Source organism: Talpa occidentalis, unplaced genomic scaffold, assembly GCF_014898055.3.
Source record: "Talpa occidentalis isolate TD23 unplaced genomic scaffold, MPIMG_talOcc4v2.1 talOcc4.3, whole genome shotgun sequence".
Lineage (NCBI taxonomy): Eukaryota > Metazoa > Chordata > Mammalia > Eulipotyphla > Talpidae > Talpa > Talpa occidentalis.
This window is the reverse complement of record NW_023603184.1, coordinates 94014882-94033834: the sequence shown is the minus strand read 5'-3', so window position 1 is coordinate 94033834 and position 18953 is coordinate 94014882. Positions and strand designations below refer to the sequence as shown.

Below are 18953 nucleotides of genomic sequence, written 5' to 3'. Positions count from 1 at the left end.
ACAACTTTGTTTAAGGGGAAAACTATTTGTTTTGTTTTTATTTATTTTTTATTTTTATTTATATATATTTTACATCATTGTTGATTTTTTAAAAAAATTTTTTAAAGATTATTTATTTATTTATTTATTTATTTATTTATTTATACATGCACTGGGTAGTCAGAGGCGCAGGAGGGTGAGAATTCACCAGAGCCAGAGCCGAGAGGAGAACAGGCAGAGTGATGAAGTACACTGCTGAGGGGAGCAGCCAGCGGCAGGAAAGGTCTGCGCGCCATGTGGGACCCTCGCCTGGCAGCCGGGGATCGAACCAGTGCTGCAGAGGCTGTGGGTAGCTTCGCAACCCAGCGGCTCAACCACTGCGCCACCTGGGAGGCCCATCATCATTGTTGATTTTTAAACAATGTTTGCATCCCCCCACCAGGTGTAGTCCCCATAGAATTTCCTTCACCAGTTCACCCATGCACCATCACCATAGTATCTTGTGCTTATCCCTCACTCCCCCTGAACCCTCTCCCTCCTCCTCCCCTGCAGGATGTCTCTGGTTTATAATTGTCTGTCTGTTTTTGTTTCGTTTGGTATTGTTGTGTTTTGTATTGTTAATATTTTTTTCCTCCAATGTCTGAATTGGTTCCCCTATATTCCTCCTATAAGTGAAACCATATCTGATATTTTTCTTGTTCCTTCTGACTTATTTCACTGAGCATAATTCCTTCTAGCTCCATCCATGTTGCTGCGAATAGCATTAGTTTATCTTTTTGATTTCTGAATAGTATTCTGTTGTTTATATACCAAATCTTCTTGATCCAGTCATCTATTTTTGGACATTTGTGTTGTTTCCAGGTTTTGCCTATTATAATTAGTGCTGCAATAAACATAGGGGTACAGGTATTCTTTCGAATCAATGTTTTTGTGTCCTTTGGGTAGATCCCTAGGAGTGGAATTGCTGGCATGGCAGGAGAGGTCTACTGCACCATGTGGTTCAGCTCCCTGGCTGGGGATGGAACTCATGCTGCAGTAGCTGGTGATAGATAGCTTGATAGCACTGACACTTCAAGCCCTGCACCACCAGAGCGGCCCACATCCAGATGATTTAACTCAAAATTACTACCAAATTTGAGGAAGAATTAACACCAATTTTAGAGAATTATTCTAGAAAACAGAAGAGTTCAACATGTCCCAATTCATCTTATGAGCTAGTATTAACACTGATACCAAAAGATACCATCATAATTCCTTTATGAATTAGATGTAAAAATCCTGACCAAAATATTAACAAATAGAATTCAGCAACATATTTAAAAAATTCTACACTGTAACCAACTTGCGTTTTTCCAGCAATGCAAGGCTGGTTCAATATTTGAAAACCAATCAATGTAATTCACCATATTATAAGCTAAAGAAGAAAAATCACATGATCATATCAATCAACAAATTCAACACCTGTTCATAATTTTTTTTTAATCTCAGAAAAATAGGAATATAGGGAAGTCCCTCAATTTGGTAAAAGGCAACTATAAAAACCTTACAGTAAGCTAGAACTACACTTACTGGTGACTTTCACCCTAAGATTGAGTGACAAAAATGTCCACTTTTTTTTAAGATTGTTAATGTTCTTATAGATTTATTTAATATCTCATGAACTATGCTTACAACATTAACCTCATTGCTGAAAGGGTCAGTTACTACACATTAAAAAAATCTATGTAATGAAGTTGAGATTTTTTTCTTCAAATCTTTCATTGCTAAATTGTTCTTTCAATTAGTTATAAGTCACTATATGGTGACAAATAGGCCATTATCTTGTCATATTTTTTGGTTAGTATATTTTTTATGAATTATTTTATTTTATATAATTCTTACATCATTTTTCATTTTTGCATGATGTATGCATTTTCATTTTGGTTATATTCCCCATACAATTCCCACCCTCTTTTTTTGACCCTATTCCCTCTTCTCCCCGCCCTGCCCCCCACTGTAATGTGTCTCTGGTCTATAGTTGCTTGTTGATTTTGATTTTCACTGTATTGTAATTAGTCTTTTTCCTGGTCCCTTATTTAAATTCTCTAAATTTCTGCTATGAGTGAGACCATCCAGTAGTTTTCTTTTTCTTTCTGGCTTATTTTGCTGAGCATGAACCCTTCCAGCTCCATCCATGTGGCTGCAAATTGCATTAGTTTATCTTTTTTGATTGCTGAGTAATATTCCATTGTGTATATGTACCACATCTTCTTGATCCAGTCATCTGTTTTTGAGCATTTGGATTGTTTCCATAGCTTAGCTATTGTAAACAGCGCTGCTATAAACATAGGGGTGCAGGTGTCCTTTGGAATTAATGTTTCTGTGTCCTTTGGGTAAATACCTAGGAGTGGAGTTGTGGGATCATATGGAAGCTCTATGTTTAGTAGGTCCAGAAATCTCCACACAGCTCTCCACAGTGGTTGGACCAGTTTGCACTCCCACCAGCAGTGCAGAAGAGTTCCTTTTTCTCCACATCCTCGCCAACATTTGTTGTTGCTAGTTTTTTTAATATGTGCCATTCTCACTGGTGTAAGATGGAATCACATTGTAGTTTTGATTTGCATTTCCCTAATTACAAGTGATGTTGAAAATTTTTGCATTTGCCTGTTGGCCATTTGCATTTCCTCTTTGAAGAAGTTTCTTTTTAGCTCTTCTGCCCATTTTTTTTTAACGGTATCAAATGATTTTATTACAAAACTTAAGCCATTTTCACTTTTCTTAAAAAAACACAAACATGAGAATAAAATAAACACCCCAAGACTCACTAGCCCTTGCAGGATAGGAAGAAGCCTGGACAGAAAGCCTGCAAATATTTTCCTTATCCCCAATGTCTGTGCTTCCTCACAATTCTAGGGTCCTGTGTTTTGTTGCCTCTTACAGGGAAAGGCAACTGAAGCTACACGGTTCATGACGAGGCTCATGACGACTTGAAGGCTCTTTGATGCCAGTAGCTTGTACAACTGGGTCTGCGACTCTGAGAAACAGTATCAAATGAGCGCCATCACCCCTATTCCCAGCTAACCTTTCGTGTCCTTAGTCTTTGAAATGGCCTCTTTGGGACTGCCTATGTTTCTTCATTGTAGCTTTTCCTATTCCTAAGCACAAATCCTAAAATCCGCAGCTTCCAAGTTCAAGTATAAAGATCTGTTTCAGGACAACACCAAATTGCTGTAGTGTTTCTTTGGGTCTCTGTAGTGTTCACTCCCAAGGGTGTCATCCCCTTGGGACAGGCGAGCCAGACAGCAGCCTGTGAAGGGGCATACAGGTTCACCTTTCCTAACACCAAACCTGTTCCCTGTTCAATCTGGATACTGCCCCCCAGTCAAGGCTGAATCTTGAAGTCAGTGATGACCTTGCCCTGTCTTCATTCTGAAATTGTACTCTTATGAACTGTATCTGTTCTTCACCACTAATTCAGTGGCGCTTCCAAAAGGTGCCAGGCATAGCCTTAGGAAGCATCCTGGGATGGAGCTGGAGGGTCCTGGCTTTCCAGCTCCGGGGGTGGTGCTGGCACAGCTTCTTTTTTCTGGGCTGCCAGGAACTCATGAATTGCTCGTTCTATCTGTGGCCTGAAGATGTGGTTTAGTTTAGGATCCACCACCTGAGAAATAATTCTGTCCACTCCAGCCTCCAACATGCCTGACTGAACCACACTCTGCCTCAGACCATTTCGCAATTGGTTTTTGTTCATTGTAGGATTCCACTCTTGTTTGTCCAGATGTGTCGACACAAAATTATCCACTTTCTGCCTCAGGTTTTGGTACGCTGGCTTGGTGTCCACGTCGGCCAGGCAGTCCCTGCGGAAGCTGTCGAACAGCCCCCGGCTCTTGAGCTGCTCCACGATGAGCGTGATGAGCTGCGGGTCGCTGGGAGGCAGGGAGCCGGGTTGATGGCACCCCCGCCGCTGGCCCCCGCTGTGCCCACCGCCGCGCCCCTCTTCTGCCCATTTTTTGACTGGATTATTTTCTTTGTTTGTTTTTTTTTTTTTTTTGAGTCTAATCAGCTCTTTGTAGATTTTTGTGATCAGTCCTTTATCGTTAGTGTTGTGTGCAAAAATTTTCTCCCAGTCGGTGGGGTTTCTCTTTGTTTTGGTTATTGTCTCTTTTGCTGTGCAGAAGCTCTTTAATTTGATGTAGTCCCAGCTGTTTATCTTTGCCTTCATTATCACTGCTTTGGGTGATGTGTCTGTAACGATGTCTTTGAGGTGCATGTCATGTAGTGTTTCACCTATATTTCCTTCTATATATTTTATGGTTTCAGGTCTTATGTCTAGTTCTTAAATCCATTTTGAGTTGGTTTTTGTACATGGTGTGAGGTAATAGTCAAGCTTCATTCTTTTGCATGTAGTGACCCAGTTTTCCCAGCACCATTTATTGAACAAACTTTCTTTGCTCCAGTGCATATTCTTTGCTCCTTTGTCAAAGATTAGTTGACCATAAATCTGTGGGTTTATTTCTGGATTTTCTATTCATTTCCATTGGTCTGTGTGTCTGTTCTTGTTCTAATACCATGCAGTTTTGATTTTTATGGCTTTGTAGTATAGTTTGAAGTCTGGGAATGTGATGCCTCCATTCCCTTCTTTTTTTTTTCAGGAGAGCTTTGGCTATTTGGGGTTTTTGGTGATTCCATATGAATTTTATCAATAATTGTTCTATTTCTTTGAAGAATGTCATTGAAATTTTTATTGGACTAGCATTGAATCTATAAATTGCTTTTGGTAGGATGGCCAAAATATGTTCACTTTTGATCACACTTGATTCAACATAGAGCTGGAAGCTCTGGCCATCATTTTATTTCTGTGAAGAATGTCTTTGAAATTTTAATAGGGATTGCATTTAATAGGAATCTGTATAGTGAATATCTCATTATTTAACAAAATACATGTATTGAACATCTACATAAAAATCAAAGAATGAATGAGTGCTCAGGCAATTATGCTCTGTCTGGTGAACAGCCCCATGTTGACCTTCTAGGTAATTAAAATCAAACTCAACATCTTTTTTTTGTGTCCTGATGAACTATGCAAGGTTAGTACACAAGGTCAGGAGTCTGGCATTCATCCAATCTAACTCATTTTGTAAATGAAGAAATTGAGGATCAAAGAGATTAAATGATAAAGTCAAGGTTAAAAACAGAATTAGTAACATAACTAGGCCTAAGCTCCCATTCAGTAAAACAACATTCTATGATGGTACTTCAATTTATACATTCCTATGAGTGAAGACAGTCTCCTTGATAGTCTAGCTATAGAGAGAACTACTCAAAAAATCTGTATACCATCTAAAACTAAACTCCAGTTGCACACACTCGAATACAATGGCCTCTTTTACATAGGATGACATATCCCAAGCCTTTGAAACTATTAACAGAAACAAAACACCCTAGAGACTCATCATCCCTCTTGGACAAGCTCAAAAGAGAGCACCACAGGTAAGGGGATCCTCTGCCCCTTAGCAATCAGGAAGGAATTTCATTTTGCTTCTTTGCTTTAGTTGTACTAACAAAACATTAAATGAGTACTCATCATATGCCAGGCACTGTACTATATACTAGAGATAGTGGTTAAGATACACAATCCCAAGGTTCAAGAAGTTGCCAACTGTGACCAACAACTGCAGGCAAATAAATACAGTATGTTCAGGGTTAAGACTATATCCATAGAGGGGGGCGGAGCAACATGGCGGCGAGGAGACGCTGCGAGTAAGATCTCCCATTAAAAAAAGTTAATAGGGAGGAAAAGCGGCAGGTCCCAGTGAGAACTGGGACACGGAAGATAAACGGACGACTCCAGCAAACTACCCGAAGAAGAAAGTGGCCATAAAAGAGGACTAGAAGGGAGGAAAGCGCAGAACCCTGCTCCCCTCCCCCGCCCACAGAGTCGGCACTCTCCGACCAGCAGAGAGGAGGAAAAAAAAACAAACTAAAACGACCAACAAGAACAAACTACGCAGCAAGCGGGACTGTGAGTGGAAAGGAACTATTTCAGCCACCACACCCCGTGAACGGGAGCTGTGGAGAACACTGCAGGATTCGCCATGGAGGTGAGCTCCAGGCGCCATTAAAGAGAGCCCCCCCCAGGAGGAGACCAGCACCAGCACACAGCCCTGGGCCGCCCGGTAAGCTTGCGCGGAAAAGCGGTGCGCTGGAAAAGCAAACGCGGATCGGGATCGGGATTGCGCGGAAAAGCGGCGCGCTGGAAAAGCAAATGCGGATCGGAATCGGGATCGCACGGAAAAGCAGTGCGGTTGAAAAGCAAACGCGGATCCGGATCACAGCTGCCCAGGTCCCCGCGCCTGCGACCTAGGCTTGCGGGGAGACGAGCGGAGGCCCTCACTGAGTGAGCAGGAACCAGGCGCCCAGGCACGGGAGCGGGATTCAAAAGGCACCATTCCTGCGCCACTGAACTGGGCTACAGCCCGCGTCCTGGAACTGAGGGCTTTGGAACTGAGACCCGGGTCACGAAATTAGGGGCGTGGGTTCCCCACGACGGTGGGGCACAAGGCAGACACAGCACCCCAAAGCCGTTGAGGTTTACCCTACCATTCCTGCTCTGTTCCCTGTCCCACGGGGTGGAAAATCAGCTCCCCAAGGGCTCTAGGAGAGATCTCTGGCGCCACCTAGCGACTTGAAACCAGCAGAGGCTCCTGGAGGACCCAGTGGCCAGCTGGGGAGTTAGCCCACGCCGGGCCCCTTCCGACCAATAGTCTGAGCCCACAGGGGGAGCGAGCACCCACAGCCGGGCAGACCAGGCGCACAGAAGAGTGTGCCTGAGACCAGACGCGCAGGGAGTGTATCCCACATCACCATTTTAAAACAGGGACATTTCTTCAGTAAAGACTACCTGCAGAAGGCTTCCTCAGGAGCCAGAGGTGAGCGGGGGAAGTTTGCCCATGCCAGACCCCCTCTGGCCTGCAGTCCAAGCCCAGAGGGGGAGCAGGAACCCACCGCCAGGGCAGACCAGGCGCACAGGGGAGTGTGTCCCCACATCGGCATTTTAGAACAGGGACCTTTCTCCAGTAAAGACTGCTTGAAACTGACAGATGGCTCCTGGAAGAACCAGAGGGGAGCAGAGAAGCTCACCCAAGATGCCGGCCAGTCCCAACAACACAGTGTCCCAACGCATACGGCAAATTAGAAAACAGACAGTAGGGAGTAGAAGAACCACACGCAACCTAGCAATTCCCCAGGGAAAAAGCACACCACAAAAAGAAAACCAGCCCCCAGATTGCAACGACAGTAACTTGGAAGAACTTCTGAGCCTTCCAGAAAGAGAATTTAAAATTGCCGTGATTAAAAAACTGACAGAAGTCATAAAGGAAAACAATGATAAGGGAAAAATAATCAACGATCAGAAGAAGGAAATTGAGTCCCTAAAGAGGGAAAACAGTAGTCAGAAGAATGAAATTGAGTCCCTAAAGAGGGAAGTAAAAGAAATGCAGGAGACCAAAGAATTAATGGAAGAACTAAAGAATTCTGGGAAAAGCAATGAAAGCAGAATAGAAGAAATGGAAGAACGAATAAGTTCTCTTGAAGACACAGAAATAAAAAGAACCAAAACAGAAAAGGAAAGAGAAGTACGAAGGAAAAAGAACGAAGAAAGACTTCGGGAGCTATCTGACTCCATGAGGAAAGGAAATATAAGAGTTATAGGAATACCAGAAGGAGAGGAGAGAGATGTAGGAACAGAGAAAATATTCAAAGAGATAATTGAAGAGAACTTCCCAAATGTGAAGAAGGAGCTGAAAATTGATATACAAGAAGCAAGAAGAACACCAAACTTCCACGACGAAAGGAAAAATACAGCAAGACACATAATAGTAAAGCTCCCAAGAATCCAGGACAAGGAAAAAATAATGAAGCTGGCAAGAGGGAAGAAACAGATAACATTCAAAGGAAAGCCAATCAGGCTGACATCAGACTTCTCCGAAGAAACACTACGGGCAAGGAGAGAGTGGAGGGACATAGTCAACAGACTCCAAGAAAACAGATGCCAACCAAGAATACTCTATCCCGCAAAGCTCCCCTTCCTCTTTGAAGAAAGAATATGGACCTTCCCAGACAAACAGAAACTCCGGAATTTCATTACAACTAAACCCCCACTCCAAAAAATACTACAAGGAGTCCTAAAGCCAGAACCTCAGAGGGACGAATAACAATGAAAGAAGGCCAAAAAAAAAGTTATTAAAAGAATAAATAAATAAAATCAAAGGAAAGACAAACACAATGGCAAATACAGATGCTAACATATCAATATTAACTCTAAATGTAAATGGACTAAACTCTTCAATAAAAAGACACAGAGTTGCAGCCTGGATTAAGAAACAAAACCCAACCTTTTGCTGTCTCCAGGAAACACATTTAGCTACAAAAGATAAAAATAGGTTCAAAGTTAAAGGATGGAAAACAATCCTACAAGCAAATGGACCAAAAAAGAAAGCAGGAACAGCTATACTTATATCAGATAAAACAGATTTCAAACTCAAAAAGATAAAAAGAGACCCCAATGGTCACTACATTATGATCAAGGGGACAATACTTCAAGAAGAAATAACACTCATTAACATATACTCACCAAATGAAGGAGCACCAAAATATATCAGACAACTGTTGTCCTCTCTGAAAACAGACATCAGAGAAAACACATACGAAGTGGGAGACTTCAACACACCACTATCAACAATGGATAGATCAACAAGACAAAAAATAAGTAAAGAAACCAAAGCTCTAAATAAGGACCTAGAGCAATTGGGCTTAACAGACATCTATAGAACACTAAACCCCCAAAAAACGGAGTACACATTTTTCTTAAGCGCACACGGATCATTCTCCAGGATCGATCACATACTGGGGCACAAGACAAACATCAACAGATACACCAAGATTGAAATCATATCAACCATCTTTTCTGACCATGAAGGCATCAAACTAGAAATAAACCATAAAAAGAAGGCAAGGAACTTTCCTACCTCATGGAGATTAAAAACCACACTACTGGAAGACCACTGGACTAATGAGGAGATCAAAGAAGAAATTAAAAAATTCTTTGAATTGAACGACAAGGAGGACACCAATATCCTAAATGTATGGGATGCAGCAAAAGCAGTAATAAGAGGAAAATATATAGCAATAGAAGCTCACATCAAGAAACAAGAAAGAACTCAAAGAAACAACCTAATCTCGAAGCTCAAAGATCTAGAAAAAGAACAACAAAAAAACCCCAAAACCAGTAGAAGAAAAGAAATAATAAAAACCAAAGCAGAAATAAATGAAATTGAAACTGAAAAAACAATCCAAAAGATCAATGAAACCAAGAGCTGGTTCTTTGAAAAAATCAATAAAATAGACAAACCCCTAGCCAGGCTCACAAAGGAAAAAAGGGAGAAAGCACAAATAAACAGGATCATCAATGAAAGAGGAGAAATCACAACGGACACAGCAGAAATCAAAAGAATAATCAGTAACTACTATGAACAGTTATATGGAAACAAGTTTAACAATCTAGAGGAGATGGACAAATTCCTACAACTCTACAATCACCCAAAGCTAGATAAAGAAGAAATAGAACACCTAAACAGACCAATTACAAGCAGCGAAATTGAAATGGTAATCAAAAACCTCCCCAAAAACAAAAGCCCAGGACCTGATGGATTTACAAATGAATTCTACCAAACATTCAGAGACGAATTAGTGCCTGTCCTTCACAAACGCTTCCAAAAAATTGAGAAGGAAGGGACAATACCAAACACGTTCTATGAAGCCAACATTACACTAATACCAAAACCGAACAAGGACAACACAAAAAAGGAAAACTACAAGCCAATCTCCCTAATGAACACTGATGCAAAAATCCTCAATAAAACTTTAGCTATCAGAATCCAACAATGTATCCATAAGATAATTCACCACGACCAAGTAGGATTCATTCCAGGGACACAAGGATGGTTTAACATCTGAAAATCAATCAACGTTATCCAACACATCAACAAAAAGAAATATAAAAACCATATGATAATATCAATAGATGCTGAGAAAGCTTTCGACAAAGTGCAACACCCATTCATGATAAAAGCCCTTGAAATTCTTGGGATACAAGGAACATACCTCAACATCATAAAGGCCATCTATGACAAGCCAACAGCCAGTATCATTCTCAATGGTGAAAAGCTGAAAGCAATTCCATTAAGATCTGGAACAAGACAAGGATGTCCACTCTCACCACTGCTTTTCAATATAATACTGGAAGTCCTAGCCAGAGCAATAAGACAAGAGAAAGACATCCAAGGAATCCAAATAGGAAAAGAAGAAGTCAAACTATCACTATTTGCAGATGATATGATAATATACATAGAGAACCCCAAAATCTCCACAGAAAAACTAATTCAACTCATCAATCAGTTCAGTAAAGTGGCAGGATACAAAATCAACACACAAAAGTCAGTAGCCTTCCTATACACAAACAATAAATCTGAAGAAGAAGAAATCAAAAAAACCATCCCTTTTATTATTGAAACAAAAAAAATCAAATATTTGGGAATAAATCTAACAAAAGAGGTAAAGGACCTATACAAAGAAAACTATAAAACACTGTTAAAAGAAATAGAAGAAGACACAAAGAAATGGAAAGACATCCCCTGCTCATGGATTGGAAGAATAAGCATTATTAAAATGGCCATCCTACCAAAAGCAATATACAGATTCAATGCTATTCCAATCAAAATCTCAATGGCATTCTTCAAAGAAATAGAACAATTATTGATGAAATTCATATGGAATCACCAAAAACCCCGAATAGCCAAAGCTCTACTGAAAAAAAAAGAAGGAAATGGAGGCATCACACTCCCAGACTTCAAACTATACTACAAAGCCATAATCATCAAAACTGCATGGTATTGGAACAAGAACAGACATACAGACCAATGGAATCGAATAGAAAATCCAGAAATAAACCCACAGATTTATGGTCAACTAATCTTTGACAAAGGAGCAAAGACTGCATTGGAGCAAAGAAAGTTTGTTCAATAAATGGTGCTGGGAAAACTGGGTCGCTACATGCAAAAGAATGAAGCTTGACCACTACCTCACACCATACACAAAAATCAACTCAAAATGGATTAAAGAACTAGACATAAGACCTGAAACCATAAAATACATAGAAGGAAATATAGGCGAAACACTACGTGATTTGCACATCAAAGACATCTTTACAGACACATCACCCAAAGCAGTGATAGTGAAGGCAAAGATAAACAGCTGGGACTACATCAAATTTAAGAGCTTCTGCACAGCAAAAGAGACAATAACAAAAACAAAGAGAAACCCCACCAACTGGGAGAACATTTTTGCACCCAACACTAATGATAAAGGACTGATCACAAAAATCTGCAAAGAGCTGATGAGACTCAACAACAACAAAGAAAATAAATCCGGTCAAAAAATGGGCAGAAGAGCTAAAAAGAAACTTCTCTGAAGAAGAAATGCAAATGGCCAACAGGCATATGAAAAAATGTTCAACATCACTTGTCATCAGGGAAATGCGAATCAAAACTACCATGAGTACCATCTTACACCAGTGAGAATGGCACATATTAAAAAAACTAGCAACAACAAATGTTGGCGAGGGTGTGGAGAAAAAGGAACTCTTCTGCACTGTTGGTGGGAGTGCAAACTGGTCCAATCACTGTGGAGAGCTGTGCGGAGATTCCTCAACCTACTGAAGATAGAGCTTCCATATGATCCAGCAATTCCACTCCTACGTATTTACCCAAATGACACAGAAACATCAATTCCAAAGAACACCTGCACCCCTATGTTTATAGCAGCACTGTTTACAATAGCTAAGCTTTGGAAACAACCCAAATGCCCAAAAATAGATGACTGGATCAAGAAGATGTGGTACATATATACCATGGAATATTATTCAGCATTCAAAAAAGATAAACACATGCAATTTGCAGCAACATGGATGGCGCTGGAAGGGATCATGCTCAGCGAAATAAGCCAAAAAGAAAAAGAAAAATACCGGATGGTCTCACTCATAGCAGGAATCTAGAAAACTTAAATAAGGGACCAGGAAAATGAATAACTATAAGAAAGTGAAAATCAAAATCAACAAAAAACTATGAACCAGAGACACTTTTAGGGGGGCGGGGGCGGGAGGGGAGGGATTGGGGTCAGAATGGGGGGGCTGCAATTGTATGGGGAATATAAAAATAAAATTTATTATTTAAAAAAAAAAAAGACTATATCCATAATACCCTGAGTAGATAAGAGGGGCAACTTCTCTTTCTGAGCAGAAAGAGGGGGGTATGAGGAGAAAGGAGTAGAGTTCAAAATAACCAGAGAATGGAGAATTAAGAAAATTGCTTTCTCAATTTACTCAACTCAGAAATTATGTAAATAAAACAAATATTTTGGATGACACATGATATACTTTGAGGTTTCAGCAAATGCTTCTATAAACCTTGTAATACATTCTTTCTGTTTGGTAAAGTCAACTTTTACATAACAGATTTACTTTAAAAAGACTTTTTCTACATTAGCATGACTGCTGCATCACCTCTCCCCTCCCACTCCCTAAAGCATTCTGTCAAAAAAATTTTTTGTTGTATTTGTTTTGGTACTTAAAAATCCAATATGTAAGTCAAACAACATGGTTTACATTTATTTCCACAACTGTCTTGCCATATTTTGTCACACCCACTAATCAGATATTTTCCACTTATTTCTCTGTTGTATGTGAAGCTGGCAGAAGACAATATTCTAAATTGCTTTCCAATCACAGCACCTCAAGAGACTTAAAAACACATTAACCTCAGGCAAGATAGCATGCTTTCATTTTTCAGGAAAATAAAACACTAATTATTGTTCCAAAACCTTCCTTAAAGGTCAAAAATAAATTCATAAATGCAATAAAATTGAGAGAAAACTTAACCTAGACCTTAAAGGAATAAACTCTTGATCTTGGAATAAACATTTGAAAACCTCACTATAATTTAACGTCTTATGTGCCATAGTACCAAAACAAAGGGGTTAATTAAGGACACAGTAAACTTTTGTCTGCTTTTTTTTTTTCCAGTCTCACAGGTATAAGTGTAAATTACTTGTCTAGCTTAAGATACTTGTTCATATTTCAGGTCAATAGATATCTGCTTAGAAGAAAGCAAGCACTTTGAACAGTGCTCTTAATTAATAATATCTTCACTGCATTGTTATATATTCTTCTGGTAAATTGAAATCAAAAGTTAAAATGCCCCATTTATTTCAGTAGGACTAATTTTTTTTAATTTATGTAGACAAACAATATGTATGAGCGACCTATGTCATTTTTAACGAAATGGATTGGTGTGGAATGACAGCTACTGAAAATTCAACAACACTCCAAATATTATATATTACTTTGCCAAGAAGACTAACTTTTGGTATTACTTACTTTATTATCATGGGACATGTTAATAGAGATTCCTTCAAAAGAACATTGTAATGAATATTTCTAACCACTAAGTGTCACTGTTGAGTTAATTTTTTTTTAATTGGCACTGACAGGCGTGTGGTGACTTTGTAGAATATTTTGAATGGGGTCAATCAGGGGGAAAAAAAGATTGGATTATATAACACTCAAAGCGAAGCACAGGCACTACACCAGTATAAGCCACAGAAGAGGAATTCCTAGAGATAGAGGTGTTGCTCTCAGTAAAATGCCAACTGATCAAATCAGACATTTTGCAAGCTTAAATAAGGTTTGAGCTGCACTAAGCCTTGTAATCTGTTTTACCAATATAAATGCCAAAACTGAATTGCCACTATAAAGTCTGCCAAGTTTCTTTGTATTGTATGTCAGTATGCTGTTTTCCTTGATAGTGCCATCAATAAACATGTCTGGGGATCAACTGCTTGTGATCAGATATGCTACTTTTATTGTTTCAAGCTGAGCTGATACTGTATGAAAAGGCAGTGCCAGAGGTCCCATTTAGGTTTGAGCATTTGAGGAAAGAATTAAGGCAGACTTCTCTTTATCCTGCACGCAAAGTCTTAGGTTAATGTTAGAATTCTCCCAGTGCTCACAAGTGTGGGCCTTATCTCCTGGACATGCAAATTTTGAGACAGCAGCATAATGTTCTGCCCCTTACAGGTATTTCTAAAATAATTCAACAGATAATACATTTAGAGATTTAAAGAACAAGATCTTCAACCATAACACTCATCCTATGTCTTATTATCTCATGCTGTTGCTGGAGTTCTAGAGCAATTAAAGGATTCCCTCAAATTATTTTCCCCAAAATTAAGAATCTACACCAAGTTACTCAATTCTTTATCTGTTCTTGCAAGACAGTTTCCATTTTAAAATAACAGATTTTCTAGCTTCTATTATTAGTCCCATTGATGTCAGTGTGGATTTTTGGAGGGGGAAGAGGAAGAGGTCTTTTTTGTGTGGTTTGGTTTTTGTTTTATTTGTTCAATCTTCTTCACTTGCTGGGCAATCTTTCATGCTTATAAGGTAGAAAAAAGTAAGTGATGACCAGAAAGTTAACACAAAAAACAAGTATTTTAAACTTCAGAGCTGAGAAAAATAAATTTGTACAAGGTAGGACTAGGCAAATGAAATTTTATAAAAATAATATGTTCTTATTATATGGATAGAATTTCCTTTGACTGAAGGTAAATATAGAAAGAACATTCATGGATATGGACTTGTGTGAGAAAAATGTACTGTGAAGATAACAGAGTAGAGTAAGGATTTCACATAAGGAAATAGCAGGTGACAAGGATTAAAAGTACTTGTGGATCTGAATGGGAAGAAAAGCATGAAGTTAGTAAACTTTAACTCTTAGAAGCTAAAAGACAATGGGAACCATTAAAAGTTTTAACACAAGAATGATAGGCAAAATAGTGTATTCAGAAGATTAATCAGACAGAGAAATGGAAAGTCTGAAGGGGATATTAACATGAATTGACATCTGAAGGTGACATTTAAATCAAATACCAAGTTTTTAGGATACGTATTGAAGATATAGTTCTAGATTCTTTAAAGTGTTTAAATATTTATACCAAAGAAATTATTCTGTTAAAAAATAATCCACAAAAATTAAAATAAAGAAATAAAAACACACAAAATAAAAAATAAGTATACCCATGCACACACACACACACACACAAAAACAGTAACATTTCTAATAAAAAAAAAACTCTCAATGTCCAAAAGTGGGGAGAATGTGATATATATTCCTAATGGAATATGAAACGTGTTTGATATACAGACTATCCCTTAACCACAATTCAGAGAGTAAAAAACATACCAGAGGGCAATGTTTATTTACCTAAGCCACTAATAATAAGGAAGTTAAGAGGACAGTATGCCTCCCACACCAGGCTCTTTCTTTGTGTACCCAGAGGTATCAATTCTTTTAGGGAAAAAATCTAAGGGATCCATCCCATCTCAGTACAGTGGTTGTGACAGGAGGGTGTAAATGGGGGTAAAGTTGGTGTAGGCAGTAGGGACTAAAACTAGAAGCTAAAACGAGGCTCCCACTTCTACAACAATCATAGATGCTAGAGCAACCCATTGTACTGGTGATAGTAATTCTAGAATCTCAATTCCATTGTTCTAGTCAAAGAAGATAGTTCCCATCATGTTGACAAGGATCTACTGGATTACAGTTCCTTCCATTCTCTCCCTCAACCACTTTCTTGCAGTACAAAAGGTAAAGATGGGACAGGTTCTGATGACAATCAACTCACAGGCATGTTTCAGGATGGGTTTGGTTTTTATTTAATAGTGGCTTTTATGGAACACATAAAGTTAGGGAGTTTCAGAATGCAGGAGAATCTGACCCAGATAGGATCTAGACCTGACATATATCTCCAGTCACTGCCTCCAGCTATACTAGCTGAAGTCTCCTCTTTCTATTCCTTATATTTTTCATGTTTCCATGTTAAAATAGCCAATTCTGATAGGAAACTTTCAATTTAGAGTTCACTTTATTCTCCCCCTGCAGTATTGTTCAGACCTTAAAGATTTGGGATGAGGAAGAAAATGGTCTGATAGTTCACTATTCCTTCCCAGCCCCATTTCTGTGCCCCTTTCTCTAGCTTGTTGTGACAAGGGGAAACAAGTTGGAAAGAGACAAATGGCTTGTTCTTATCTAGTTCCTGTTGTTATTCTTTCTTGGCCAAAGGCGGGTATTGATAAGGTCTGTTTGGCAGGCATTCAAATGTTGGCTCTTTCATTAGGCGAACATGGTTCTGTGAGGTAGAAAATCTGTCTTCAGCTTGTCCTCTTCCAGTGCCCCTTCAGTTTGCACCCCTGGAGATCCCTTCACATCTTCTTTCTGCCAGGATATACTTGCCTAGTGACAAGCTCTCTTGAGTAGGCTTCTGTCAGGATGGCTAGAGCCCAGCTACCTCCCCATTTGACTCTTCAAAAACCCACACATTCTTTATTGGCCTAACATGAGAGTGAGTTTACTCAACAGGGCCTTTACCCCATCATCCACTCTCTCTCAAATTCTGTGCTCTCCTATTGAACAAATCAACAAGCCTATAGCATAAGCAGACATCAAACCAGAACTCAAAATCTTTATAGGCAACACCTCTCACTTGGTTTAGGGGTGTTGAGTACCCCCTCCTCTTCCTCTCAAGGAAAAAAAATTAAAAACTGCCCTCCCTCCCTAGGCTATTGATAATAACTCATCACTCCAGTGTTTTTCCCTTTTTTCACCCTAGTCTTGTAGTCTCTAGCTTATATAGCCGGGTAGGAGAAGAGGGGAAAGAGGGATAAAGTTGATGCTAAGATGAGGATTGGGAGTAGCAGAATCTATTGACCTCTTAATAAACCCTAAGCCTGTGCAGGGCCTAATTGTTTCAAGTTGCTTGAGGCTTCTTTATCCCCAACTTTGAGCCCTAGTCAACAGAAATAGTCAAAGTTAATATACTGCTACAAAAAAAAAGACTTCAAGAAGTCCTCTGGATTAAGAAACAGATTTCAAGGAAACAACATGCTGTCTACACTCAGAAGGCATTTCCCACAGTTGAAGTCTATCCTTGAGGGACAGGAGTGAAACACAGACTTGGAGCTTGACTCCTTTTTCTGGATGCTAGAATGGTGGCCCCTTAATTGATGGTGTATTGAACGAGAGCCTCTTCTTTTATTTTTTCAATTATTTTTAAAATATTTTTAATTGAGTTAATATTGGTTTACATTATTGCTTACATTATAGAAGTATAGGATTCCCCATTTCAGACATTGTTGTCATAGTGCACCCACCACCACAGAACCCATAGTCTACCATCACAGACCCTATGCTCCCTCCTTTCTTTGCTCTTGGCACTCCCCTTCCTTCTGGAACCGTTTCCTCCTCTGGCTGCCCCCATTCCACAGTCAATTTTAAGGGTTAGCTTTTTAGTTTAGCTTTATCTTACCCTTGCTTTGTTTTTCTATATTCCACCATCCAGTATTTGTCTTTTTCCTTCTGACTTATTGCACTTAGCATTATCCCTTCCAGCTCCATCCATGGTGCCACAAATGGCAAGAGTATATCTTTTTTGATCACTGAGTAGCATTCCACTGTATACATTTACCACATCTTCTTAATCTATTCATCTGTTTTGGGGGCATTTAGGCTGTTTCCACATCTTGACTATTATAAAGAGTGCTGCAGTGAACATAAATGTAAGTTTCCTTTTGAATTAGTGTTGTTGCATTCCTCAGGTAGATATCTAGAAATGGAATTGCTGGATCATATGGCAGATCCAGAAATCTCCATAGTGGTTTCAATAGGGGTTGGACCAGTCTATGTTCTCACCAACAGTGTAGTATAATTCCTTTTTCTCCACATTCTTACCATCATTTGTTTCTTTTTGGTCGTTGTGAGATGGGCTTTTGTGATAGGCGTGAGATGGATTTTGACTCTCATTTCTTTGTGTGATTTTAATTCACATTGTGATTTTGTGATTCCCATTTCTCTGACAATAAGTGATGATGAACACTTTTTCATATTTCTTCTGGCCATTTGCATGTCTTCTTTGGAAAAGTGGATATTTAGTTCTTCTGCTCACTCTTTAATTGTGTTATTTATTTTCTTTTTGTAGGTGCATATGAGTTCTTTGTAAATTTTTTAAATCAGCCCCTTGTCAGATGTATGGTTCATGAATATTTTTCCCATTAAGTGGGGTGTCTTTTTTGGGGGGGTTACTATTTCTTTCTCTGTGAGGAATTTCTTAGTTTTATGTAGTCACATTTATTTATTTTCAGGGAGAGTCATTTCTTAATAAGCTCAAGTGTGAAATATTCCCATTCTTAGGGGCCAGCTATGATTTCACACACAAAACCTCTTCTCATTATTAAAACTGGTACCAAAGGAGTTGGAATTGGTTGCAGAATTCAGTGTCTCAAATATTCAGAACTATTTTCACTACCTCCACTGTCCCCACAACTCTATCTCATTCTGTCCATCAACCTCATTTCCCTTTCTAACCTGGACTACTCAGTAAGTCTTTACCCATACACAGAAGATTCCCCTAACTTCATAGCACGAGAATAACACTGACATTTTTTTTTAGCCTCCTTCTTATAACATTGCTAAAGGTCTTCAGCTATGTGAAAAATGTGAATCAAGCACAAGTCAGTCTTCCATGAGTTCCCTCCCACACTAAAACTCAGAAATAACTAATTTTAAAAATAAAAAATATATTTTTGGTTTTGTTTAGTATTGTTTTATCTTACTACATAACCAATAAGATCTTTTCCCAGTCAAAATAAAAATATCTAAATCTCCCCTGTTCTCTATAGAAGAATAATTCCCTAAATCATACCTGTGCGCCCACCCCAATGTTAAAAATGTCATATGAATGACTTCTATTTCTTTTGGGAAAGTTGTCACCATGATCGATTATAATTCTATAATGTACTCCTCCATAAGCCATAGAGGGACCACATAATT

The 18953-nt window shown here is 39.0% G+C and overlaps 2 protein-coding genes across 2 annotated transcripts in view; both read right to left on the bottom strand.

Moving 5' to 3' along the window:
- Window positions 1-18953, bottom strand: part of LOC119255141 (sodium-driven chloride bicarbonate exchanger-like) — a 275258-nt gene that overhangs the window by 186590 nt on the left and 69715 nt on the right. The window lies entirely within an intron of this gene.
- On the bottom strand, window positions 3163-13465 carry LOC119255140 (biorientation of chromosomes in cell division protein 1-like). The gene is given in 3 exon segments (XM_037522104.2): window positions 3163-3909; window positions 3912-3957; window positions 13448-13465. Coding segments are annotated over 3 exon segments (507 nt in total). The 3' UTR covers window positions 3163-3466.